The sequence below is a fragment of the Carlito syrichta genome, unplaced genomic scaffold (assembly GCF_000164805.1).
Source record: "Carlito syrichta isolate Samal-C Ts95f unplaced genomic scaffold, Tarsius_syrichta-2.0.1 Scaffold302715, whole genome shotgun sequence".
Taxonomy (NCBI): domain Eukaryota; kingdom Metazoa; phylum Chordata; class Mammalia; order Primates; family Tarsiidae; genus Carlito; species Carlito syrichta.
This window is the reverse complement of record NW_007246811.1, coordinates 233,900-261,578: the sequence shown is the minus strand read 5'-3', so window position 1 is coordinate 261,578 and position 27,679 is coordinate 233,900. Positions and strand designations below refer to the sequence as shown.

The window sequence follows — 27,679 nt, the reverse complement described above, 5'->3', positions numbered from 1 at the left end:
TCCTTTTTATCACACATAAGTGTATAACATGAATAATTCTATTCATGTCTAATTTTGTTTAAATTGATGCAATAATAAAATACTCTTTGTCAGAGTGTATGGAAAAAATGCTCTGTAAAGATGTGGAATTTTAAAAACTCAAGGGTCTTTCATGTTCTTTCTCCAGTCTGGCGGCAAGAAGAACTTACACGCATTAACCAATCTTTCACTGGAGCTGAAAGGAAGGCTGCTTTGTGTGAAATTCTGGAAAAAGAGACTCAGATAATTGCTTCCATTGGGAGACATAGATACGTCGCTAATATGGAAAGTCAGGAAGCAGCAATACAGGCCTTTTTGGATAAGGTTAGTGGAATAACTATTATTTTAATATGAATGTATCCTGAGTTTAAAAATGTAGAGTAATAAACAGAAGGAGACACTCATATGGTAAGAAGTTGTGTGAATTTTGTTTTATCTTTTCATGACCTATTTTTTAAAATTATATCTTTTTCTTTTGGTATAGCTTTAGATTTCAACTGCAACCTAGAATAAAGATTGACAAGTAACATGAAATTAATATGTTCTTAACTAAAGGGATTTGGTCATGAAGGAGAAGATAGAGACAACTTTCTTGTGACTCTCATATAGATTTAGGCTGGCTATATCAATTAGATGAGTTGCACACTATAAGAAAATGCAGAGGATTAAAGTTACAAACTGTCTAGGCCTGGGGTGCCCCAATAGTGAGCAACCTGGGGGAAATAGCTATAGATTAGTGTTTCTACCTTGGCTCATCACATCACTGATTGCAAATTTCTGACCAAAAGAATATATGATTATTAAAAGCCATGAAAACATACAATTAAGGGAAAAACTAAAGTAATTACCCTTTTGTGGTCAACCTGCCTGTTTGATATTGAATAGCCTGTTTCCATAGTGACCAATTTCCTTTTATAAACCTGCTCTTCCCAAACAATTTAAACCCAATCCAGCTATAGACGAGAAGGGATGCATTCCTCCAAGATATTAGCCTGTAGTGATTCTAGTTCTATGATTCTTATTACTTGAGAACATTTGCTCTTAAAAATCGTGTTTCATTTTGATACTCTAAATGCTCTCCTCTCACCTTACTTATACATTCCCCTATTTGTTCTCAGTTTATTCGTGGCTACAACTACTAACTGAATCCTGGAACTCCCTACAGTTCCAGACCAGACCTCCCCAGGGAACTTCCAAATCATATATCCATTGCCTACTGTCATGATTCTTTGGATATCCCAAGAGTACACCTAAGGTGACACGGCAAGCCCTGGGTTATATCATCTCATTATCCCTTGCCCTCTCACCTCTAGACTGATCTTGTTCTGTGGCACTCAAATCACCCATCTCTATGAATATTTCATTCACTTGCTCCAGAGAGAAACCTGGGTGTTATTTTTTATTTCTCCACCCAGTCACCAATTTGTTCTATTGCTTTAATATTTCCTTATTTTTTTACTTCTTCCTTTCCAAACTCACTACTGCTGCCTGTAGGGAAATGCCTGTGCCATGGTGCCCTGACGATCTTGCATGTGTCAAATGGGCTATGTAAGTAAAAACTTAAACCACTGCTAATCTGAGTCTTGTCAGAATGTCTTGTGATCTCTCTGGAATACAAGAAGATGGGAAGCTGCTGAGGAGCTGCTATGGAGTGACTCTTCCCTTTTCCCTCCCTGTCTCTCCTGGGAGGATGTCATGAGGTAGACCATGCCTTGTATTCTTGAGCTTGACTCTGGTTTAATGAATTTGGATTTTCTTCTCATGTGGATTACTTTTAAATTCCTAAATTGGTGGCTGGGCACAGTGGTTCATGCTTGCAGTACCAGCTACTTAAGAGGCTGAAGTGGAAGGATTGCTTGAGGATAGGAGTTTGGGACCAGACTGGGCAACCTAGCAAGGCCCCATCTAAAAAAGAATAACGATAATGCAAAACATTAGTCAGGCATAGTGGCACATGCCTGTAGTCCCAGCTACTCAAAAGGCTGAGGCGGAAAGATTGCTTAAGCCCAGAAGTTGGAGGCTGCAGTGAGCTGTGATTAAGCTGCTGTAATCCAGCATGGGCAACAGAGCGACACCCCATCTCTAAAAGAAACAAACAAACAAAAATTGGGCTATTACCTCTAGTCTCATTTCTCAATTTCCTCCTCTATCATTCATGCCACTGCCATGGTGACTTCACTAAATACAACTGAACCTTCTATACCCATTGCTCTTGGGGAACAAGAATTTTCATGATCTGTTCTCTGCACATCTCACTCCTCCCACTGTTGTCACTGTCATCTCTCCTTGCACACTGTACCCACACTGTTCCAGCCATGGTCGATTACTTGTACGTCCTCAGAAAGACCAAATGTGCTTGGTGCGTTTGCATCTGGTGATGCCATCACATGGACCATCTATTCCTTCCTTTTTTAGTAGCCAGCTGGTGACCCTTTGATACAAGCTCAGATGCCTCATCTAGAAGTGAACTGCTGATCCTCCTACTTGTATGTATTGCTCCCATGAGACTCTACCTCACCTGTCTTTGTACCTAGTGGTCAATTTTTATTGTATCTATTTACATGTCTGAATCTTTCCTAGATTCTGAATGTTTTAAGGGAAGAACTGTCTTTCACCTATCTATCCTCATATCTTAGCACCATTCTTATCACAGAGATTTGGTCAATGGTTGTGGAAGAAGGCAAGGAGGAAAAATAAGGGACAGAAATTGGTTGTATAACTCTATATTTCAAGTATTATCAAGAAATTATGTAGTATAGATGCCGTCATTTTAAATTCTTGAATATCCCAATTCTAGGAAAGATGAATGTACTGTAGGGAAGCTATGACAATCATACTTGTCCCAAACCATATTTTGAACTAAACATACCTGTTTAGCAAGTTGCTTTATCTTGCATCCAGCTTCATCAGTGGGAACTGTGTTTCTTATGTGTCTGATTGTTAACATCACCAGAGAGGACAGCATGGAATCAGGGCAACTTGAGTATTTGAAGGAGCTGGAGGACTCTGAGTGCCCGTGGACAGGGAGCGTATCCTTATTAGAAGCTGGACCTTCTGCAGGATTTCCCACGTGTGCTATTATGCTGTTTTCTGTTTCCTGTACACTATTTTACAAGTTCTATTGTAAATACTTATACAACCTTGATTCTTCTTTATGCCCAGAACACTCCCCTCCCCAAGTCCCATGTCTAGCATTGTCTGTAAAAATTTTTTTTTGACTGTTGAAACTAAATATTGAGTCCATAAATGAATCAAGGACTAACATATAAAAATGACTCCAGGGTCACTGGACTTGGTGGCTCAGCCTGTAATCCCAGCAATTTGGGAGGCTGAGGCCAGTGGATTGCCTGAGCCTGAAGGTTCGAGACCAGCCCAGGCAACTTGGCGAGACCTCGTCACTACAATAAAATAAAAATATTAGCCGAGTGTGGTTGTGCATACCTGTAGTTCCAGCTACTTGGAAGGCTGAGGCAGAAGGATCACCTAAGCCCAGCAGGTTGACGCTGGGGTGGCCATGAGCGTGCCACTGCACTCCAGCCTGGGACTCGGATTGAGACTCCAACTCAAAAAAATAAAAAATAAAACAAATAAATGAAAATGACTCCTGAGTCAATTGATGATTATAGGAGTCTTCATATATGTAAATCTCACAAAAAAAGATGAAAAGGAGAAACTTTGTTCACCAGAATTCCTATGAGGAAGGAAGATCATTTAAAAAAAAATTTTTTTTATGGTGGAGTTTCATGCTGTTACTCAGGCTGGAGTGCTATGGTGCAATCACAGCTCACAGCAGCTTTGACCTCCTGAGTTCAGGATATCCTTCTGTCTCAGACTTCTGAGTAGCTGGAACTACAGGCATGTGCCACCATACCTGGCTAATTTTTTTCTTTTTCTTTTTCTTTTTTAGAGATGAGGTCTTGTGGTGTTGTTCAGGCTAGTCTCAAATTCTTAGACTCACACAATCCTCCCTCCCACCTCAGTCTTCCAAAGTGCTGGGATTACAAGCGTGAGCCACTGTGCCTGGCCTGTTTTGGGGTTTTTTTTGGAAATACTTTGATAAGTTATTGGGATGGAATTGGAGACCCTGAAAGATCCCAAGTACAGGAAGAATTACTTTGTGCCAGGAAAATGGAGGTTTTTTAGTGTTATCCTGGAGAGAATGAGGGAAGGCAGAGTGAGAAGACGGTTAAATGACAGAGGGCGCATAACATGACTTTTTGAGACTTTGTTACTTGTGTTACTTACGTTACTAAATAAAGGAAATATTATGTGCTATGTAATTTTCCTTTTGGAAGAGAAATAGAGGTGTCCACACTGATGTACACAAGGATGAAAGGCCAAAAGGTTGAGGGAAGAATGGAGAAGTTAGGGGTACACCTCATCAACAAGGGTACCTACATAATGAATATTTGTATACTTAACCCTGAATTTTATCCCACATATTAAAAAATTTTTCTTTTAAAAAGAACTTGTAGGAATCAAGGTGAAGGTTTCTTGTGGGTCACAGGTTTTAGAATTGGAATTCTACATCCACAATTATTCCAGTTTATAAACCACTTAATCTCATCCATCCCCAGGCTAAATTAAGAGAAAATAGACATTTTAGCTGATACAAGAGGATTTTATCTCATTTTTGACCAAAGTGTTATATTAGAGCAGGAAAAAACAACCACAGAATGACACAGCTACACTTGAGGGCAATCCTCAGTCCATTTATATAGCCTAATTGGTCCAGTCTGTAAAAATATTGAGTAGTCGTGACCTTTCCCCTGCTTCTAACCTAATAGTCAATAAAAAATTCATTGCCACTCACTTTTAATCACCTTTTTGTATGTGATGCCATACTAAGACTCTTGGAAAATAGGATACACTTTCAGTCTCTTGACATAAATTTTACACAATGTCTCTTCCTCTTTAGGTATGTCTCACCTCCTCCATCCCCATTCCTTGTATTGTCTCTAATATTCAGGAGTCAGTGTTGATTTCATAAAACTTGAACCAAGGAACTTATTTTATTTTTATTTTTGCCATATGGGCTTATTTTATTTAATTCTTTTATTTTAATAACTTTGGGGGAGGTACAAAAATAACTGATTATTCTAAGGTTTCTTTTTTTTTTATTGCTAAGAACAGGGATATAATTACTCCCTGAAACTAGACAAGGTTAGAGTTTTTTTAGATGTAAAAATCAACAAACAACCAGAGCCATATACGAATTTTAAGATCTATATTTAGAGCCATCATGTATAGATATACAAAGAGAAATCATTTGTCTTCCTATAATTTGGTAACAACTTTAGAAAATACCAGTTTATATTTTGATTTTAGTTTAATGCTATTGAGTCCAAATATGATGTGGTTTATGGAACAAGTCTTTTATTTTTAATCTTTTTATCCTGGACATAGAATGTTTCTGAATAATGAATGGTATGATTTTAAATTAATCCAGTCAAGGCATTGAACTAAGAAGCTATAATAGACTCCATAATAAGCTCCCTCCCTCCCTCCCTTCCTTCCTTATTCTTTCTTTCTTTTTTTTTTTTTTTTTTTTTTGAGTTGGAGTCTCATTCTGTCGCCCAGACTGGAGTGCAGTGGCCGCTCCCGGCCACCGCAGCCTCGACCTGCTGGGCTCCGGCCGATCCTTCCACCTCAGCCTTCCAAGTAGCCGGAATTACAGGCACGTGCTACCACACCCGGCTGATTTTTTGATTTATTGTAGAGATGAGGTCTCGCTGCCCAGGTGGGTCTCGAACTCGCGGGCTCAGGCAATCCACTCACCTCAGCCTCCCAAAGGCACGGGATTACAGGATGAACCACCAAGCCCGGCTCTCTTTTTCTTTCTTAACTTTAAAGTTGTGGGCTACATGCGAGGATTTGCTGCATAAGAAAATTGCATGCTGGTGAGGTTTGGGCTTCTAGCAAGTACTCAGTGAGTGGAACTCAATGGGTGGTTATATGCCCACCTCCTCCCTCCCTCCATTAGCAGTGCCCAGCGTCCATTTTTCCCAGCTTTGTACTTGTGTGCCCAATGTTTAGGGCCCACTTATGAGTGTAAGCTCTCATTTTTAGTAAAAGACTGACTCTAACGATTCTTTGAAGCATTAAATAATTGGTAATCTTAACACACCAAATACTGACTTCCATAGGTTATCAAATGTTAAAAACTCACTGGTTGACAGAGGTGAAAAATTCAGGTCAAGAAATCTGAATGAAAAATCATCTGCTGGTTTCGAATATATCTTGGATATTCTTTACCCAAACTATGAAAAAGCTCTGTGAGAGAGCTTTTCTTTACCCAAACTATGAGAGAGCTTTTCTTTACCCAAACTATGAAAAAGCTCTGTGAGAGCTTTTCCCTAGAGTCAAGGCCATTTATTTCTTTGGTACTCTTTGATTCATACATCAGTTCTCACAGTCACAAGCTTAAAAAACAGCAGTCTACGTAAGCTGTACCATTTAAATGTTTTTCTCCATACTTAGGTAGCCGACAGCTAATGGGATAGAAAAATGCACCCACCTTTTTCTCAGCACTGCATTAAACAAAGGTGCCATTATGACTGAACAAACTCCTTCGCTGTGTAAAAGAAAAGTTGATTACCACCCAGTAGATTTTGGGGAGGTTAAGGTTATTCTTAATTTGTGTCCTTAAGGACTTGAGAATTAATTTAGGAGGAAGGAAAGACCTACTCTGGCAGTGCAGTCATTTCTTCTCTTTTGTGGAAGCCTGCCGCTCTCAAGATTCTTCTCTCCACCTTCCCTTCCTTGAAATGTGTCTTCCTGCTGTTCTTCTGTTTCTCTCTTCCAGAGTCTGTGCTGTTTTATTTGTTGGCAGCTGAATGGTATTTATTACACTCCCATTTTCTGAAACAATTGAAGAACTTGATTGTTGTATATCTCTTATTACAGCCAAAGCTTTCAAAGAAAAAAGGAAATAGGAAAGAGAAGTTAAGCAAAGTTGACATTTTTCCTGCATCAGAGTAAAAAACACCTTAAGGCCTGAAATCAAAAAGCCTAGACTTGAAGACCAAGTTATCAGTGCTGGCAGAAATACATCCAAGTATAAAAACAGCTTTGCTGAACAGATTTTTCATATCTTCTCAGTGCCAGCTCTAGGGAACTTGAATTTCAAATCTAGGCTTCTTTGATTGTATCACTCAGTTCCCTTTAATCTGGTTACCTCCTAGTTATTCTACAGGTTTCTTCTTCGATACTGTTTTTGCTTCATAACAACCCATGTTACCTATTTATCTGCAACCACCAAGCATACCCACCTTTTATTTTAATTACTTATTCTCTTACCTTTACATCCCATGAGATTCAGGAGTTCTTGAAATCAGGACACTATTGTATCTACTGGGTCTAGTACATTGACTAATGTATAGAAAATAGTAAATATTTGTTGAATGAATGAATGAGTACTGCAGGTCCTATGAGATATACAGAGCTACGTGAGAAATGTATTTCTAATAATCATTTGGGAGAAATAAAATGAATAAACATAAAACAATTATAGAGCAATTTGTATCCAGATTTTATTGCCTCTAGTGACTGAAATACAGGCACTACTTACTTGTCTGTATTAGTGTGTTTTTACAGGTGCGATAGAATTTCAGACACAAGTGATATCATTGGTTCAAAACATAGTAGTTAGAGGAATCTTTATGGAAGAGGTGAAGTTTGAGTTCAGAGTTGAAGGATGTAAAGAATTTGGATGTATGATGTATTTGGAAAAGTTCAAGATATTACCATATTATACTATATTCATTAGTGCTAAAAACTTGGGGAGAAGGTAGAGTTAAATCAATCCAACAACTGAAAAAAAGACAATGAAGTATAAAGTAGGCATTTCATAGAAGGTCAGTATATTTGAATCATTAGAAACAAAATAAGTTACCACCCTGCAGAGCACAAGGTATTGTTCACAGTACTGAAATAAAATAAACTACATTTAATAGAAACACCCTGAGGAAAATTGCTTTAGAATATTACATCATGAAACTTAACCTAGGAATGCTCATTCTTTGAAACTTTAAAATAGAGTTTTGAAACATGCATTAAACTTCAATAACACTCGAGAACTACCCAAAATAAGGCTATATGCATTTAAAAATTATTTTACTTCTAAATGACAATAATTAATAGACAAAATATTTTATTATTGAGCTATTTCCCTTTTATAACTCTTTAATCAATTTTACTTAATTCTATCAGTCTGTTAATTAAGAATACATTATTTAATATTAAATTTATGCTGTAACAATATAAATTAATTATAGGGCTGAAGTTTCTCATTTACTGGATTAAAACTAGAACTGAAAATCTGAAGTTTCTGATGTGGGTTTCTAGCTCTGAACAGCTTTCATTTTGGCTTTGATCAGAATATGATAGCATTACTTTGAAAATTTATCAAATATAGTTGTTTTTAAGAGATAACTGTTCAGTTCTCAATGTAGCTAATATGAAATGCAAAAAAAAATTAAAGGTAAGTTGGTGTTATAACTAAAAAATTATTCATGATACTGTCATTCTAAATACAGTTTTATATTATGTCTCCTTCTGGCTATTCTGTATTCCTGATGGTTTGTTCCAATACATAGAACTTCTGTCTAAACTTTAAATGAGATCACATCCAAGATTTAAATGATTGCAAGTATGGCATAAATTGGACTAGAAGAACCCCAAAACAATGACCAGTTAGCCTACAGAAACATGCAACATTTGAATGGTTGACAATCGTAATCAGCATAGTCTTGTTTTTGAAAGATTATAATCTGGGAAGGAAAGTGAGCAGCTTTATACCCTAAAGTAGAAGAACAAATAGACAGCAAGTTTTCATTGTGACATTTCTAGGTGAATGCATCTTCTCTAAAATTCTCAGTAGGAGAAATAGAAGTGGTAGCAAATGCAGAAGTATTTCATCAAAGATTATCCTAGTTTCCCTGAGTTTGTAGACAACTCATTTTACCGAATCCTGTTGCTAGTCTCTGAATCCTTAGACTGGGATTCCTCAAGTGAGCTTCAGGGCAAGTGAACTCTATCTTTGGCTCTACATTCATGAGGTAGGTAAGCTGAGATTCGCCATGCCAGAACTGGAAATAGGAAGTGAGAATCTTCAGCATCAGAGAGGCAGGAACCACAACACTGCTCACAAAGATAGCAATATAGTTGTTTCACTATAGATGTCTTCTTTGTGAAGAATTTTGAATTTGTTATAGATTTATTTTTATAGGAAACCAAACGCAGAGCCCATTTTTGGTATATTTTTAGCACTAAATATATTGAGGATTGTCATAGTTGATCTACAAAAGTTATCTTTAATTGACAAGGCAGGATCAAGACACACTTATATACACACATTATAATTGAACGAAGCAGATAATGTTTTCAACATTCCAAATAGTATGCCTTTCCTCCCATGGGGTTCATGAGTAATTTCATATACACATAAAGACATTCAACACATTCACATACAAATTAGTAGCAAATATTGAATTCTGTAGAAGTGCATATACTTATACAGTTGAACAGCTTTCACTCCTATTTGCTTTTTTCTAAAATGTTTTATTTTTGCCTGATCTACAAAGTCTTCAATTAATTTTTGTAACTTTTAGTGATACTCTTAGTCATTAAGCACATGATATTAAGGTCAACTTTTAGTAGAAGGACCACAATTGTTATTTTTAGCCTTTAACTGATAATTATAAACTTAATATTTTTTTTAAGTGTTCAACTCCAAAGACCTGGAGAACATTGGATGGCAAAATAATTGAGATGGATACACAGTTCACCATCAGAGCCAGAGAGCTGCAAAACATCTACAAATGCATTATGCTGAAAAATATCTCTCAAGATGAGAGACTGGATGTACTCTTAACGCTTAAACACACTGTGAAGGTATGTTTACTTTCTCTTAGTTAAGGGGTAGACTTCACTCTCAACAAAAAAAATTAATAGAATACTAAAATAAGCAAAGGGTTTTGCATTAAGTACTGTTTTGGTATATTGGAAAGAATATGGCCTATGTATTCATATTTACCTAAAAGGTCTCAAAATATATATTATAATACATAGAAAATGTAAGCAAATATAACATAATGAATATTCTAAATGTAAATATATCTTTATGCAATGAATGCAAATATATAGCATGAGAATACTATTTAGCTCAGTTCAATAAAACAGCAATTATTTTTTTCTACATATTTTGACATTCCTTTTTTTTTTTTTTTTTTTGAGTTGGAGTCTCACCCTGTTGCCCAGGCTGGAGTGTAGGGGCACGCTCACAGTCACCCCAGCATTGACCTGCTAGGCTCAGGTGATCCTTCCACCTCAGCCTTCCAAGTAGCTGGAACTATAGGCACGTGCTATCATGCCCGGCTAATTTTTTTATTTATTGTAGAGATGAGGTCTTACCACATTGCCCAGGCTGTTCTCGAACCCGTGGGCTCAGGCAGTCCCCTCACCTTGGCCTTCCAAAGTGCTAGGATTACAGGTTTGAGCCATTGCACCTGGCCTTGACATTTCTTAATGAGAAGTTTATTTTTAGCAGTTTTAAGGCAGCACCAGTGTATTTTTATTTTTATTTTCTGATAAATTACTGATTTTCTGTTTTTAAGCCTACTTTAAATGAAAAAGTTAGTGGATGTCACAATTCAAGTTTCCCTAAGAAACAGGCTCTGTGATGAGGTTTACATTCAGGAAATTTACTGGAGAGTACTACCAGGTTATCTCCTGTGAGGAAGTAGAGAAGCCCATACTGGGCAGATGAAGACATTAAATTGTGGCGAAGTCTCAACAGTGACTTCAGCCAGTGTCACAAGATGTATGAAACTGGGAAGGCCCTTCAGAGTTTTCCTGAATTGAGGCAAGGGGCCAGGACTTTTGACCCCCTCGTTGACCATTTAGTGGATGTGGGCTTTCCCCAGACATGCATGACTATAGGTGAGGTAAGTATCTTTCTTTATCAGAGAACAAGTCTCAGAAAGTCTCAGTGGGGAATCATCACCCGACAATTTACCAGGAGGAAGAGAATCAGTGCCCCAGGTCTGGATATGACGTACATGGCACATACTGCTGCTCAGATGCACTTGCTTCATGTTGTACTTTTAGGGGCAGCTCCTCTGTACTTTTAGGAGCACTTGATTCATGTTGTACTTTTAGGAGCAGCTCCAGGATAATCCCTTTATCCTGGAGAAAATTATTGGAGCAAGGTTAATATAAAAAACTACAGTCCTTGTTCTATTCATTGACTTTAAGGCCACAATGGATACTCATGGTCTCTTTCCTCTACCCTCCATTTTAGATTCCCTTTACATTCAACCAGGGCCTTGACTGGTCTAGGTGGCCCACCTTTTGGAGTGTGCTGCACCTTAAGAGTTCTAGACTGCAGGTCACTATGCTCTTCTCAGGCTGAGGTTACTCGCCTTCCATTTACTATCAAAATCAGGCAAAGGTACTACCAAGAAATGCCCATCACATAGGTGCCAAACATATTCTTCCCTGTCCCAATTGGGTAATAATAGCCTCACTACCTTTTGAAGATCAGGGTCAGTTACCTATGTAAGTATGGTGACACTTTCCTTGCCCCAAGGTATTTTGGCCTGAGGAGCCTAGGTGTTAGTTGTAGCTCCAAGTTTAATAAGACTCATGCTGTGTCCTCTGCTGGAAGCATTTTTCCTCCAGGAATTAGGACCTCTAAACTTGATGAACTCACATTTGCAGGGACAGGAAGCAAAAATTCCTCAAATAGTAAGTGAGGCCATGTCTACTTTCACTCCTTTTGTTCTCAAAATAGGGCAGTTTCAGGACTTCTATGTGATGTTCTCCATCACAATAGATTTTACCCCTCAGATAAAAAAATCAAGGGTAGGGAGGTGGTGTCAACTATCAAGTATTTCATTCCAAATATATATTCAAGGACCAGAAAAATGAGTTCTGGGTGGCTGTGTGAACCCAACAGAACTCATTGTGAGTTGGACCTGGGCCAGAACTCCATTTTTTTTTTCACATACCCCGGACTCTCATATGGTCCTGAACCTTTATATCCCCACGGTGGTTAGTCATTTGATTCAGGATGTCCCTGAAAAGAAAGCATGACCTTGGATGAAGCATTTTATTTTTAGCTCATGGTAATCTATCTTCAGCCAAGATGGCTCTCTTCAGAAGAGAACAATCCCAGAGATAGCTCAGTGGAGAGTTATCAGCTACCACAAACTGCAGCTGAGAAACTGAGAGTCTCATGCTGAAGTGGGAGTAATCTGGGTGCTACAGCACAGCATTCATTACAATGGATATGTTTTCCGTATATCTAATTAAAGGGGGAAACCCCAGTATTATTAAGACCATTGGTAAAGCTCTTGCATTTTGTAGATCAAATTGAAGGGAATATTGGGCATATGTTATGATTAATATAAATACATTAAATGGGCAATTCAGATTAAAAAAAAACATTTTGTTTCTGGATTGTGGCTTTTGGATTCTCAAATTAGTAAGATACCACAGAGATACTTCCTTCAGTTTGGCATAGAGATAGCGATTGTTTCCAAATGATCATCTGTACTAACTAATTAAAGTTTGTACATAAGCAGTGGATTGAATAACTGCATAGTTAGTCTGTATTGGTCATCAAAATGGCTCAAATTGACAGAACATATAGATATAGATATCCTAATGACAATCAGTGGTTAACTTTCAATAATAGCTGAAAACCGTCGGCTATATTTATGTCCATCTGAGTGAGCTACATGATTACAAACCTGAGAATTTTATAACTTTTAGTTACCCCTTGTAGGTTCTTTGTCCATAATTACAAAGAACCCCCATTCTGCTGATAAGTTTGTGTGCCTGTCCTTCAAGACACACAAAGCTCTTAAAACACATTATGTAGTTGGGTAAATGGTTCTTGTTGAGAGATAAATCTCATATCTTGCATTTCTGCCTGTCTTGAGAGCAGATGTATTGACTATCTTTATTCTGGACTACCTTTTGAAAGATGTATGTATAGTGACGGCCTTGGAAGGTAGAGATTGATAGAGAGGAAGAAGCAATATGTCCAGAGGTAGGAAATAAGCATGATATTTATGGAGGACAGTAAAAAGACCAGGTTGGCAAAAAAGAGAGTGCACAGAGAGAATGCAGTAGAAATCCTATTTCCTGACATAATTAGGACCAGTAGCTAGTTAATTAAAAAGACCAAAAGATAAATTAATAGAAGATGTCATGCATGTCTTTGTATGTTTAATGTAAAATATTCCTATATACATTTACTTATCAATATTTTGATAGCAGAATAAGGTCTTTAAGCATGACTCAAATGTTAACTGCATTCATTTACGGCTGTGCAAACTTAAAGTATATTTTTAAAAATCAGTTTTGTCTTTTGTAAAATTAGTTGCTTTGAGGATATATATAAATGTGTGTGTATTTATCTGCATGTATGTATATATGTACTATGTAAACATATAAACTTAAAAAACTTATATCTTAGTGCCTTGTAAATAGAAGGGCCTCGGTAAACAAGAGGCATTATTTTGATGACAGTTACTAATACAGACCAGTGAATCTTAAACTTCAGTACACATTAGAATCACCTGGAAATTTTGAGCAAGAGAGAGCATGAATGAATATGAGATAAATGAGTATGATACCTAGACCCCATTTCAAAGCTGATAAATTAGATCCTCAAATGTGAGGATGATAGTAAAGTCTTTTAAAATCTTCCTCAGTTCCCTCTAAAGTGCCTCCAGGGTCAAGGATCACTGCTGTAGACTCTTGTATTAGGCTTACCAAATATGTATGTATATCAAAAAGTATAAAAGAGCATTATTTTACAGTTAATAACTTTACCTTTTGGTTCCTTCATTCAGACTGCGCATCTTCTAATTCTCCCTTGGGCAATTGGAGGAACTTATTTCTATTTACTACTTATAAACATTTCTCCATTGATTGCTTAACTCTTACCCTGAATCTCTCTCATTCAACCACACTCATTCTAAACACACATTTAAAAATGAATAAAATATATATGTAGAGTTTAACAAATATTAAACAGGATATTGCCAACATTCCCAGTATCCCTCTTCCCTTTCAAATCATTATTATTCCTCTTGTCTCCTAGAAGTAACTACCACACTGACTTTCTTAGCAATTATTTCCTTGATTTTTCTTCATAGTTTTAGCACCTCTGTATAAACTCTAAATAATATGGTTTAATGTTGCTTATCTTTAAATTTTACTTTACAAAGGTATACTATATGATTATTTTGTGCCTTGCTAATCTTGCGCAAAATTAAGTTGTAAGATTTAAGCTCATTATTGTATGTAGCTATGGTTCATTCATTTTCATATATTAGATAATATTCCATTGTATGAATAAGCCATACCTTATTTATGTAATCAGTTTGTTTATGGAAATTTTGTTGCTTTTAAGATTTGGCTAATATGAGCAATAGAGTCCTACAAATACATTTCTTTAAAGCACATAAGGGTAGAATCATAGATGATGCATTTCTTTAGCCTTGCTATTGGATAATGCTAGGTTTTTTCCAAAACCAGTTGTACCAGTTTATACTACTATTAGCAATATTTCATGTATTTTGGATTTAGCATTTGGCTTGATTGGTTGGTAATTTTGTATATAAATGTAGTGATTTTAAACACGTTATACTGAATATTTTTGTGTTTTGTGTAGGAACATGAATGTAAATTGACTCATGAAATTCTAGAATTGATTGACAGAGAGGTTGACCTTATGATGAGAGGAGTTAAACGTCATAACCTTGAAGGACTCAGAAAAAGAATTGCAACACTCTTTTTTCATTATATCAAAACACCTCTGTTTAATCCTGAAGTTGCAAGATACCTTAAGGTATTCTACTTTGTTCCTTGTATTCCTTTTTCACAATTTTAAGATATAGTATAGTCAAATTTTACTTTAGTTCTTTACCTGGAATCCATGTGGAAGACCATCTTATCGACTAATTATCATTTGAATGATTATTTTTTTTAAGTTGATAAGCTAAAGTTATTCATTTGCCTTCTTCTATATATACATTTCCAACCTTGAATTCTTTCCTAATCTCTGAACCAACTTTCCAACTGAATATTGCATTATGTTGAAGGCATTGTGATCTCTCATACCTCCATGCTTTTATGCATACTGTTGCTTCTACCTGGAATGCTATTCCTATTTCACCAGTCAATTCCTATTCACTTTTTATGACTCAGCTTTCCTGTTCTTTCCTTCATAAGGGCTCAGAGAGAGTAAAACTGTATTTTTTATAGTCCACATTACACCTTGTGTTTCTTATAATACTTGTCACAGTTATAATTATTACTGAACAGATCTATATAGATCTCCTGAGAGAACTTCAAATGCAACAAGCATTTGAATTAAACATCTTCTTAAACTCTAACATGATTAGGCTTCTGTGGAGATTTTATTCTCTATAGCCAAGATAAATGCCTCATTGCCTTCTTAAAACACTATTAGTAAAGTCTTAGGAGAGGAGTATTGTCAAATAATTATAGTAGTTAATGCCAATTTTATTTTCAGTTATAATTTAAGAAGTTGACTAAACATCTTCAGTTTTTTTAACACAACAAAATTTCAATATTTAGTCAAAGCTTCTAGAAGAATTAAAATTGTTTAATTTTTATGTTATTTATTTTAAAGTGATTTTTAAAAACTTAATTATATTACAAAAAGAATATTAAATATAACAGAAGTTCAAGAAAAAAATTTCCTATTATAGTATTTCTTATTCAACCAATGTATTTCATTTAGCTAAACTACCTTCTGGTTCTTCTCTATAGACTTATTCAGTTTATATTTGGAGTAATACAATAGATAGAATTTTATATTCTACAACATTTTACATAATATCACTTTTTTGCTTTCGGCAAAATTTACTCCTTTTGATGAGTTCTGAAAAATGTAAAGAGTCTTGTGATCAATAATACAGTCAAGATAAAAAGGTGGTCATTTCATCCCCCCAGAATTCCCTCATGCTGTCACTCTATAGTCAGTCCTTCCACCATCTAATTGTAGATTAGTGTTTTGGCAAACACTAATCTACAATTTATTTTCATAGTTTTAGCTATTTCAGAATGTCATATAAATTAAATCATACTGTATGTAGTCTTTTGAGACTGACTTCTTCACTTAGCATATTGCATTTTGAGATTTATCTATGTTTTTAAGTGTGTCATTAGTTTGCTGGTATAGCTGAGCAATATTATTATTGTCTGGATATACAAGAGCTTTTTTTTTTAGTCTACTCACAGTTGTAGGAATATTGGGTTTTGTTTTGAAATCTGGTCTTTTATGAATAAAGTCACTGTAAACACTATATTATAGAGTTAAATTCTAAATGAAGCCTTCTGCTACCATACTCGTAATGGGGATTGATTATCTTTCTTCTTGCATAATTTCAGATGGATAGAGAATATTTTTTCATGGTTTTATAATAGTCTATCCATCTATAAGGGAGAGGTGGGGTAGCTCATGAATATAACTGATGTATTTGTCCTGTTTAATGCCTTGGAGGCAGGAAGATAAAATAATTGTTCAAGATAAACTAAATATGGAAATCTCAGAATAAGAAAAGAATATGGCGAAGTCTTCTAGTTCTTTGATAGTATCCCTAGATTACTCTTTTTTTTTTTTCCTCCAGAAGAATTGACTACCTTTAAATTTACATGTTGTTTTATCTCCCACAATTATAAGTCATGGGACAATGAAGTTTTCAAAGAATATTACTCTTTGGAAAAACAGAGCTTTTAGGAAAAGTAAAGCAGAGTAGAGGAGAAAGTGAAGAAAGATAACAGAAGTAAAACATAAAAAGAGATTATAATGGTAGAATACTTTAAGTTCACCTTGAGTAAGAGAAAAAATATTACAGAGTATTAATACACATGTCCTTCTTAATACAAAATATTTTTGTAAGTTTAGTATGTCAAATCCAACTCTATTGCTGTTTTATCTTTACTGTCATGGAAGCCAAAGGTACTAATGTATTCTAAACTAGGAAAGACTGCTTTGTATTTGTCATTGTTTAGCTTATGTTGAAAATGTTCAGTATTCATTCATTCATTTATTCGTAGTACTTCAACCCATAATGACTCACTGAATTGATTTTTAAAAAATTTTTATTTTCAAGATGTAGGGTACAATTCAGGGTTAGGTATACAAATAGTCATTGTACAGGTAAAGTTTGTGCCTCACTTTGGTCCCCACTTCACCTGGTTTGAGAACAGGTAAATTTACTGATGAAGGGCTCCCCCCCCCACTACTGCCAATCCCTTTCTTGTAGTGTTATGATAATTGTTCAGAGTCCACTTATGAGTGAGAACATGTGGTACTCAGTTCTTTGTTTCTGTGATAGATCGCTGAGTATTATAGACTCTAATCCATCCAACTTACTGTGAAGTTCATAATTTTTTCCTTCTTTATGGCTGTGTAATATTCCATTGTGTATATGTACCACATTTTTTATCCAGTCTACTTTCTATGGTCAGCACGGTTGGTTCCATGTTTTTGCTATTGTGAATAGTGCTGCAATAAACATGTGTGCATAGGTATCTTTTTTATAGAATGATTTGAATTCCTCTGGGCATATTCCCAGAAGAGATACAACCTCTGTGGAAAACAGTGTGGCAATTCCTAAAAGATCTAAAAATCAACCTCCCATATGGATTGATTTTTTAAAATGATAGAATTATTTCCTGCCTACTGTTTCAAATATGGAGTTTCAATTTTTGAAAATTGTCATTGAATTAATTCAAACATATATTTTAAATAAATGAAACGAGTAGAACAATTGACTTAGCAGGCTTTTTTCTATATGTAGAATCTAGCTATTGCCTATAGGAATAGTGAATATAACATAGTGCCAAAAGTAATCCAAACTATTCTCAAAAATAAAAAGCCTCTGCCTACTACTTTTTTTTCCAGTCAATTAACTTTCTAAGTGACTTGACCACACATATCAAAAGTTGATCAGTAACAGATTTTTAGCATTTTGGGAGGATTGTAAGGGTATACTCCTGAAAACTTAAATTTTATATGGGATAGGAAGTTAAGGGAAAATATGATTTAAAAAATTAACAACTGTTTTATCTCCAGTCTAAGATGTTAGCCGTTGGTGCTTCTGTTGGTTAGTATAGTGTTTGGCCTGGCTTGGCATGTATACCTTTATTTTATTTTATTTTATTTTTTCTTCCTGTTTAGGTCCCTCAGGACCCACTGAAGTTTTATAAGAAGATTTACTTTTGCCGCAGTTGCCAACTGTTTTTGCCTTCTACAGAGTTTTCTGTGTCATCTACCTCACAGCGCATATACCGGTGTCGCCGCTGCATTAGCCTTGAGAATGAGACTCAGAAACGAGAATCATTTTTGAAGTATAAGTGTTTACTTCAACGGCTCTACTATTCAGAAGCTGATTATGAAGATGATTCTAAAATTGCTTTCTTGATGCAGGTATATAATCCATAAGGAATGCCAGTTATAGCTGAAATTTGTCTATCAAAGAGGCTATCTTGTAATCTTTTGTATGTTTCTATGTGTGTGTGTGGGGTTGTTTAATAACTTTCTATTCCACAAGATTGTAAGTTCTGTGAGGACAGGACTATGCCTCTTATTTCCCCTACTCATCATTATATTTCAGTAACTTAATACAGTGTCAAATTTGTGTAGACCTTTGGTATTTATTGAATGAATGAATAACTTTTCCAGAAACTAATGGTACATATACACATACTAGTGTTCATGGATAACAGTAATAATTAGTATATACTGAATGTGATTATAATGGTAAGTAATACAAAGAGTGAAAACTAAGACTTACAGAAAGCAAAAACATACCTTAGGGAAGCGCTTCAAGTGGATGCTTAAGTAGTCGGTGTGGTACCACACAGTGGGAAAGATCTGACCACAATTCTTTTGGATCAACCATTGCCCTGGATCATCGACCCTATGAGTAATCTGCCTCATGGAAGAATGTCTCTCAACTCTGCCAGTTCGTTAGGCCTGACTTCCTAACTTAACCATGACTTTGTTCTCTTTGATTATCCCAGGCCTTTTATTTGGGTTGTTTAGGCCAGAGGAGAGTCCTTGTTTTTACAAAATAAAATAAAATTCCTGACACTGGATTTTTGTAAGGGAGTGAGAAAAGAGAAAAACTTATTGCTGATATGATATTGTCCAACATTAGCAATTTATTAATGAAAGTAACTCATAAAGCTCCATTGACCTTAGTAATGATATTTTTGTTCGTAGACTGTCAGATAGGTCAAATTTTCTGTAAATTCAAGTTATTAATTAAAATCAACTAAATTGTGTTTAATACCAAATAGGAAAATAGGCATTACTATAAATACAAAAATTTATGATTTTCCAAATGTAACATGCTTTGTTAAAAAATTCTTCTGGATTAGTAGCAACCAAACTTTTTAAACACAGTCTATAGTAAAAATTTATTTTTGTCACAACCTTATTTAGGCATGTCTGATGATAATAATAACAACACTCAAATAGCACCTCTATGACTCTACATACTTTATTGATTTAATAAACACAACAATCCTTTAAAAACAGGTATTACTTACATTCTGCAGATGAGGAAACTGAAGCACTGAGGGCTTAATTATCTTGCTCAGGTTTATGCTAGTGAGTACCAGAACTGGGAGTTAAAACTCAGCAATCAGTTTCTCAGAGTCCATACATGTAAACACATGCTGTTCGACCTTAGAAACAAATGTTTCCAAAACAATGTTTACCTTTACACCATGATTTTTATTTGTTTATTTATTTGATTTGAGAGTCTCATTCTGTTACCCAGCTGGATTGCAGTGGCAGGATCACAGCTCAATGCAGGCTTGATCTCCTGGGCTCAGGTGATCCTTCCACTTTAGTCTCCCAAATAGCTGAGACTACAGGCATGCACCACCATGCCCAGCTAATTTTTATTTTATTTTATTTTTTGGTAGAGATGAGGTCCCACTATGTTGCCTAGGCTAGTCTCGAACTCCTGGGCTCAAGCAGTCTTCCTGCCTTGGCCTCCCAAAGTGCTGGGATTACAGGCGTGAGCCACTGTGCCCGGCCTTGATATTTTCTATTTAATCTAAATCTACTCATTCTAATGTCCATTTAGAAAAGATTGGTATCATTTAAGAGGTAGCAAACCAAAGTTTGGAAAACATAGATCAAAATGATTACATTAAAAAAAATAGAATTAACATTTTATTACTAAAGATGATATTTACTTTAGAAATTAAATTCCTATATGCTTTTCTTAAAGATCTGTTGATATGACAGGTATTTATTTCCTTGCTGGGAATCTTAGCTTTACTAGGGACTTAATAGAAATCACCTCCAAGTGCCACCTCAATATTCCATATTGTATTAGGGTTCTCCAAAGAAACAGAACTAATAGGGAATTACATATATATATAAATATATATATATATATAATATATATATATGTTCACATTATATATGCTATACATATTCATATATGTTATTATGTATATGTTTATACACATTATATATATAACAAGGAATAAATGTGGAGGCTGGCAAGTCCAAAATCTAGAGCACTTATGTCCTAGCTCAAGTCTGGAGACCAGCAGCCTGCTGTAGAACCACGAAGAGTCAATGTCTCAGTTCAAAGGTCGTTTGGCAGGCAATTTCTCCCTTATTTGGTGGGAGGGTCAAGCTTTTGTTCTATTCAGGTCTTCAACTGATTGGATGAGGGCTGTCCATATTACAGAAAGCAATCTACTTTACTCAGTCTACTTACTTTAATGTCAATCTTAACTAAAAAATGCCCTCACGTACACACTCAGAATAGTGTTCTATCAAATGTGGCTACCCTGTGGCCTAGTCAAGTTACCACATAAAATTAACCTCACAAATATTGAGTGAAAAAATTCTAGGATAGCATTACAACCTTTTGGATAAGAATAGTCCCCATGTGATGTGATTTAATTTACATACTCTACCTGTTTAGGGTTTCTGTCTCTCTTGTCTTGACCCAATGTCTGGGGTTAGCAGAAAAATATGAGTGTTCAATATCTCCCCTCACTTGTAACTGGTATAATTTTGATTAACATCTGTTCAGAAATATTACTTCCAGGCATAATTTGAATGCTTGAACTTTCTTATAGAATAGTAAAGCTTGTGGACAACAGCAAAGATTGTATTAAATATACTAAATTTGAATATGATGACATATAAAATAAAAAGACAAAAGCTAGGCTATGTAAAAAAGTAAAAGATCTGAGTGTTTTACCTCTAGTCACCTAGCGTTTCAGTAATCCATACAGATACTGCCTAACATAGTAGGCAATAGTATTGTTCTGTTATTGCAACAATTTCAAGTACAATGACTACTTGAAAGGTAGACAGCTCTCAGAGGCCTCCAGCCACATTTGACATTTACCTACAAATAAATATTTCATTCTCTATGACACAATTTAGAAATTATAAATGCAATTGAGCAACTAACTTACAAACAAAAATGTGACCAAGAAACACATTTTGAATATAAATAAAAATATATGAAACTTTAAGTTTTAAAATCTATAGATTTATTTTCCATACAGCTGCTGTAGTATTGTCTTTTTTAGCATTCAGTAAAAACTAGAATGCATTACTTGAGCTTAACATATCAAATCTATTTATGAAACACTGTCGAGGCTAATGGTGACAAGTTATTTTTGCTTTTTACTTTGGGAAATTGTTCAGGTTTTGTCTGCTCGTTTTACAGAAAGTTTTCTGCTTTCTCTCTTTTCTGCACAAACCTTTTGAAAAAATGCTTCTTTTCGCTATGTTTATACTTTGTTAGGTTACTCCTCTTTGGCAATTCTAAATTTGTACATATAAGCACATGATAAAAAGTCATTCCAAGAGTTTTAGGTAATACAATTTAAATTTTAAACTGTATTAATTTTAAGCTGCATTAATTACATTTTTACAATGAAAAGTTATCTTATTTCCCCTTTTAAAACAATAGTCATTTAATTAACACTAAGTGAATTACTTGATCTTTATTAATTCTCAGTTTCCTCATTTGTAAAATGGCAGTAAAAACTTTTAAAAGGTCTCTATAGTGGCCCTGAAATTAAGATGATAGTTACTCATGAATTTTTAAAAAATTTCCATAGTATATATTTATTAAGGTCAAATAAAGGTATTATTAAGGTTATATTTAGGTAAAATTAGTTTGCTGGAGAAAACCTACACAGCTTCCTCTGAGTTAAAAAGGGGGTCATTACTATGACTGTGAGACTGGTAATGTAGTTTTAAGCAGAGTGATCGGAACTTTGGTGAAAAGTAAGTGGCTATGTGCCACTGAAACCTCATGAATAATATTTCCTTTTAAAAAATACTCTATATAATTTGTCTTCAAGAAAAATGATAATCTTAAAATGTTATGTTTAGAATAAAACATTATTTTTTAAACTCACTTTGAAATGCAGCTGCAAGATATTCAGTACCTGATAGAGAACATCTGGGCGTCCCAGTCAACTCTCAGTGCCTGGGATGACCTCAATGATCTGGTCATGGTCAGATGGAATAAATCCCGAGAGTGGTCGCCCTGGAACTGCATTCTTCTTACCAAAGATGAAGCGACTGTTCATCTCAAGCTATCAAGTATTGAGGAGGTAAGAAAGTTGAAGTTTATTTGGGAAGTCAACTTAATCACTGGAATTACAGAGATTACTTGACTGCCATTCCAATATATCACATGCATAATTCAAATGTGTTCACCACGTTAAGAAACAGAACTCATGGATTCATAGTAACAAAATATGTGGATGGTAGATAGGGTAGAAATTAAAATTAAAAAGAAGCCAAGACATGCAAAAAGTAAAGATAAGAGATATGAACATGTTACACTTTCTAAACATGATACCACTCCCTCCTAATATCAAGTTCAAGCGTATTTTAAAGTAAATTTCAGGAAGGTAGAGATTTCGTTTAGCTTTTTTGCATCAGTATCTCTGACAACTACAATAGTGCCTGTCATAAACTAGGGGCTTAATAAGCATTTTTTGGACAAATAAATATTACCGCCAGATAGATGTTATAGAACCCAGAATATGTCCTTCTTTGCTTAATTGTCACAAATCTGCCTAAAAGCACACTCAGTTTTCACATACATTTTATTCATAAATTTTGTGCTCTGACAGGGCATGGTTCTAAGACTCCATTTTTCATTTGCTTTCACCTAACTAGAAGTGGAACAAGCAATGAAACAATTGAATGCTATTTCCCATGGTTTCAGTAACTTACAAGATTCAAACTGTATAACATTTTGATGAACAGAAATGAGGGGCCTCTACTGGGTTCCTAGAAAGCTCCATTTACACAAAGCCCAGGATCCCAGGAGCTGATACCAGTTCTCTGTCTTCTGTTGATTAAATTGCTGCACCTTTAATTCCATGCAAGATGTCAGCTAAGGGAAAATAAATAAATGACATTGAATATACTAGTTATTTTAAATAGTGCTGTTCTCTGTTGTTTATTTTTCATGGAGCGGAGGGGGGATGATGTAAAGAGAAGAAACTACTTAAATTTTTAGCTTTATAAAATGATTGCTTAGTTCTTTCTTTCTTTCTTTCTTCTTTTTTGAGAAAGCAGGATTTATTGAGAGGACAGAAAAGCTCCCGCAGTGGGAGGGGACCTGAGGGGGTTGCCCAATTGCTTAGTTTTAAGATGCCAGGCTAAAAAGAATTTTACTCTAGGGATTGAAAGAAAGGGCAGCAAGAAATTGAAGCCACGTTAAATGTTATATTTAGTAAGCTAAGCTGCCTCATAAATATTTATTCACTGGAAGCATAGCCAATACGAGCAATATCATTTCATCTAGGACCCATGATGAGAATGAAGTTCATCCCCAAAGCTGATGTTCCGGTGCTCCTTCAATTAATCCACATAACTCCCTTTGTGCATTTAATCAAATTACTGCAGTATCAAATTAAATGTTCTATTCACATGCATTTCTAATTTCAGGGTGCCAATCTAATCGACTTTTTGTAAATAGAGCAAAGGTTTGCAACCAGACAAACTCAAAAAACATTTGCCTTTTGGTTTGGTGCTGTTGTAATCTTTTAAGTATTAATATTCAGTCTAGTTAAAGAATAGTTTATATCTTGCAGCAAGTTAAAGCATTTTTCAGAGTTTCCTTAATGCAGGATGTAAAAAACTTGAAAGTTAAAATGATCTTAACTTTCTGCAATTCTGTCACAGATTATAGGAAACACATGGAAAAAGACTTCTGTGAACTCTTTAACAGAGACAGATTGCTCTCTCATTGAGTGCACATTGGCCAAAGTAGGAACAATCATGAACTTAACATTAGCAGTCTTCATCTCTGTCACTAACAATTCACAAAACATTAGGACCTGTTTTCTTTGCTTCATAGATTTTTAGAAAGATTAGTTGAAAATATAGAATCCCTAAAGAGGATAAAAGCATCCCTAGCTTTGAATTCTGGCTCTATCATTCGTGAACTGGGAGAAATTGGGGAAGTTTGTTAAGTTTCAGTGTCCAAGTTTGCTTATCTATAAAAAGAAGATAATGGTATGTCATCATAGGGAAGCTTTGAGAACTAAACAGACCATTATTTAAAGCTCTCAGCATAGGTTTTGGCATGAATCAATGTAGGAGCTATGTATATGAAAGCACTTTATAAATTTTTTGGTCCATTTTGTTTTTAATTATAATAAAATCAATACATTATTAGTTTTAAAAATTTGAACAGAATAAAAGAGTGTAATGTAGAAAATAAAAGAATCCTGAAATCCACATTTGTATGTCCGCATTATAAGAATAACTACTTTTTCTCATGTATAATGTATTGAAATCTTTCTGGAAGTTTTCTATTTATGTGTAAATATATGTACATTTTTGTAGCATTGATTTCATATTAAATTACTCTAAGACTTGGATTCCTTGCTTTACTTAATAACAAATATTGGACATCTTTCCATATTGTATTATTCTCTGAGTTACTTATTATTTCCTCAAATGTATGTACCATAATGTGTATATGTAATCTTTAATGATTTTTATTTCTATAAAGTCATTTTGAAAAGCTATAAAATTGTGTGTATGTATAAATTAATATAGCATAACAGAAATGTGTTCGTTTTTCTTGAGTAAAATATTGTACTAAGAAGTGGTTCCGGCTGGTCATGGTGGCTCATGGTGGGAAGATTGCTTGAGGTCAGGCATTCAAAACCAGCCCAGGCAACACAACAAAACCGTATCTCTACAAAAACTAAAAAAAATTTTTAAAAATTAGCTGGGCGTGGTGGCACATGCTAGCTAGTCAGCTATGTTGTACAGCTACACAGGGGGCTGAGATGGAAGGATTGCCTAAGCCTGGGGGTGGGGGGATGGAGGATGCAGTGAGCCATGATCATGCCACTGCACTCCAGGCTGGGTGACATGGCCATCTCTAGCTAGAATAAACGCTAAGAAAGTGAGGCACATCACACCCTATGCAAAACCAGGCCTTGAATTAAAACAAATGGAAGGAGGATGAATATTGAGATGGTAATTAGCAGTGGTGCGAACTTAGGTCAGAGGGAGAATTGGGGAAAACTTCCAGGTTAAATAAAGTATCATAGGAACTGAACCCTGAAAGAAGAAAGATAAAGTGAAAAAAAAAAGTTGTGTTCTGGACGGAAAGAAATGATAAGCAAAAGCACTGAGGTATGACAGTGTTTTTACCTGGCAAAATGTATCCATTATATGTAATAGAATTTGATTTTTTTCCTTTGCAGGGATATAGACCTTCATTTATTCACAAGATCAAACACAAACATATCCTGGCAAAGAACTATTTTTCTCAGATTCCGGTGCTGGCTTCATTTATACTTGATGATGGCAAAATAGATGAGATCAGAAGGAAATATCACCCAGACACAACACCTAAGATTATGGAATCTCGACAGTCTCCTCCTTAGAAGACACAGGAGTACTTGTTTGATGATCAACATTTTTGTCCACTGGTAATAGGGTAATACAGAAGTCACACAATATGGAAACAGAATTTTATCTTTCTATTGACTTTTTTTGGTTTTTAAAATAGTATTAAAAGTTGTATAAAGAGAAAACATGTTTATATAAATGTGTTATTATTAGGCAATTTAATGCTAAATTTAAATGCAATTTTGTTACTGAAGTTAATATTTTAAAGTAAACAGAACATGTTCTTTTAAAATATTTTCATATTAAATTAAAAAAAAAATTCAAGTGTATTATGGTTAAAATCTCAGTCAAGTAAAAACTAGGCTTAACTTTCAATCCAAGTTATTATTTTAGTCAAAATATAGTTATAGGAGACCAGTTAGTATATGGATGGAAGGAAACATAAAATTCTATTTCTTGAAAATCTTTGTGTGTGTGTGTGTGTGTGTTTGTATGCCAATAAAACTTTATTTTAGGGAAGTGTGTTGGCTCGTGCCTGTAATCCCAGAGCTTCAGGAGGCCAGAAAATCTTTATAAATAGTATAAAATAATTTATATTTCAATATAGATTTCAATATAGATTTAAATCTTGGCTGTTTATGGTCTACTTTCACCTTCCATTCTTCTCATAATCTCTATAAACACTGAAACTGTTTATAAAAAAAAAATCTGCATTCTGTGCTAGAAAACAGGATAAACAATTGTGCTATTATTAGCCTAAGGGAGAAAAACCCTCTGTGGACAGTGGTAAAGTTCTGTAGGAAGAATAAACTTTGTTAGGTAAACTATAATAACAAACCTCATTCTCCAGGAAACCAAAAGACTGACCTTGACCACAAATATATCAGAGACCTACTATGATAAACAATGGTTTATCAGTCAGTTTTGCCAGGAAATAGATGGTGAGCTCAAAATAATTAAGGAGAATTTATTTACAAAAAGACTACTTGTAAGGTGTCAGCAGTGTGTAGGGAAACTAAGGAAACAGTGCAGGAACCCAGGACCAGTGTCACACAAGCTACCTCTACCTCTCCAATGTACCTGAGAGAGCTAAGCCCAAGAATCCAGAATGAGAGCATACAGAAGATAACCGAGAGGACCACTGACCAGCTGCCCAGGGAACAACCCTAGGTGATCTCTTGAATCAGAGAAATAAGTACACAGAAGTAAAACTGAAAGCGTGGGCGTAAGTTGATGTAATTCATATGGCTTCAGGGGAAAGAACATGGTTTATACCGGGAAGTAGAACTGGATAACTAAACAGGAAGTATTCAGACAAAGAATGGAAAGTGAAGCCCTCTAATTCAAATAACAATTTATCATTCTCTCCCTCACATGCAACATAATTATGTATACATAAAGATGTATATAATGGTTCTCATATCAAGCAACAATGAAGTTATTCTCTTAAATTTAGTGATCAAGAAGTTAAATATTTATTTTGTATAAATATTTGACAACACATTTTCTAGGGTATTAAATTTTTCTTTACTTAGCAAAAGCATAACACATGACAGTTGTTCTTAAGGAATTAAACATCAAGGAGAAAATTGCTATAATGTCATTTTCTTTTGAGTTGGAGTCTCACTCTGTCACCCAGACTGGAGTGCAGTGGCCGCTCCTGGCCACTGCAGCCTCGACCTGCTGGGTTCCGGCGATCCTTCTGCCTCAGCCTTCCAA

The 27,679-nt window shown here is 35.2% G+C and overlaps 1 protein-coding gene across 1 annotated transcript in view; it reads left to right on the top strand.

Annotated features, from left to right (window-relative positions):
• IQUB (IQ motif and ubiquitin domain containing) overlaps nucleotides 1-26,076 on the top strand; it is an 82,153-nt gene extending 56,077 nt beyond the window's left edge. Inside the window, exons 8-13 of the mRNA XM_008057067.2 lie at nucleotides 167-342; nucleotides 9,742-9,912; nucleotides 14,708-14,884; nucleotides 18,248-18,496; nucleotides 22,498-22,683; nucleotides 25,813-26,076. Coding sequence (XP_008055258.1) covers nucleotides 167-342; nucleotides 9,742-9,912; nucleotides 14,708-14,884; nucleotides 18,248-18,496; nucleotides 22,498-22,683; nucleotides 25,813-25,995 — 1,142 coding nt within the window. The 3' untranslated portion in view covers nucleotides 25,996-26,076. The remainder of the gene's footprint in view (nucleotides 1-166; nucleotides 343-9,741; nucleotides 9,913-14,707; nucleotides 14,885-18,247; nucleotides 18,497-22,497; nucleotides 22,684-25,812) is intronic.
• The last annotated feature ends 1,603 nt before the right edge of the window (nucleotides 26,077-27,679 follow it).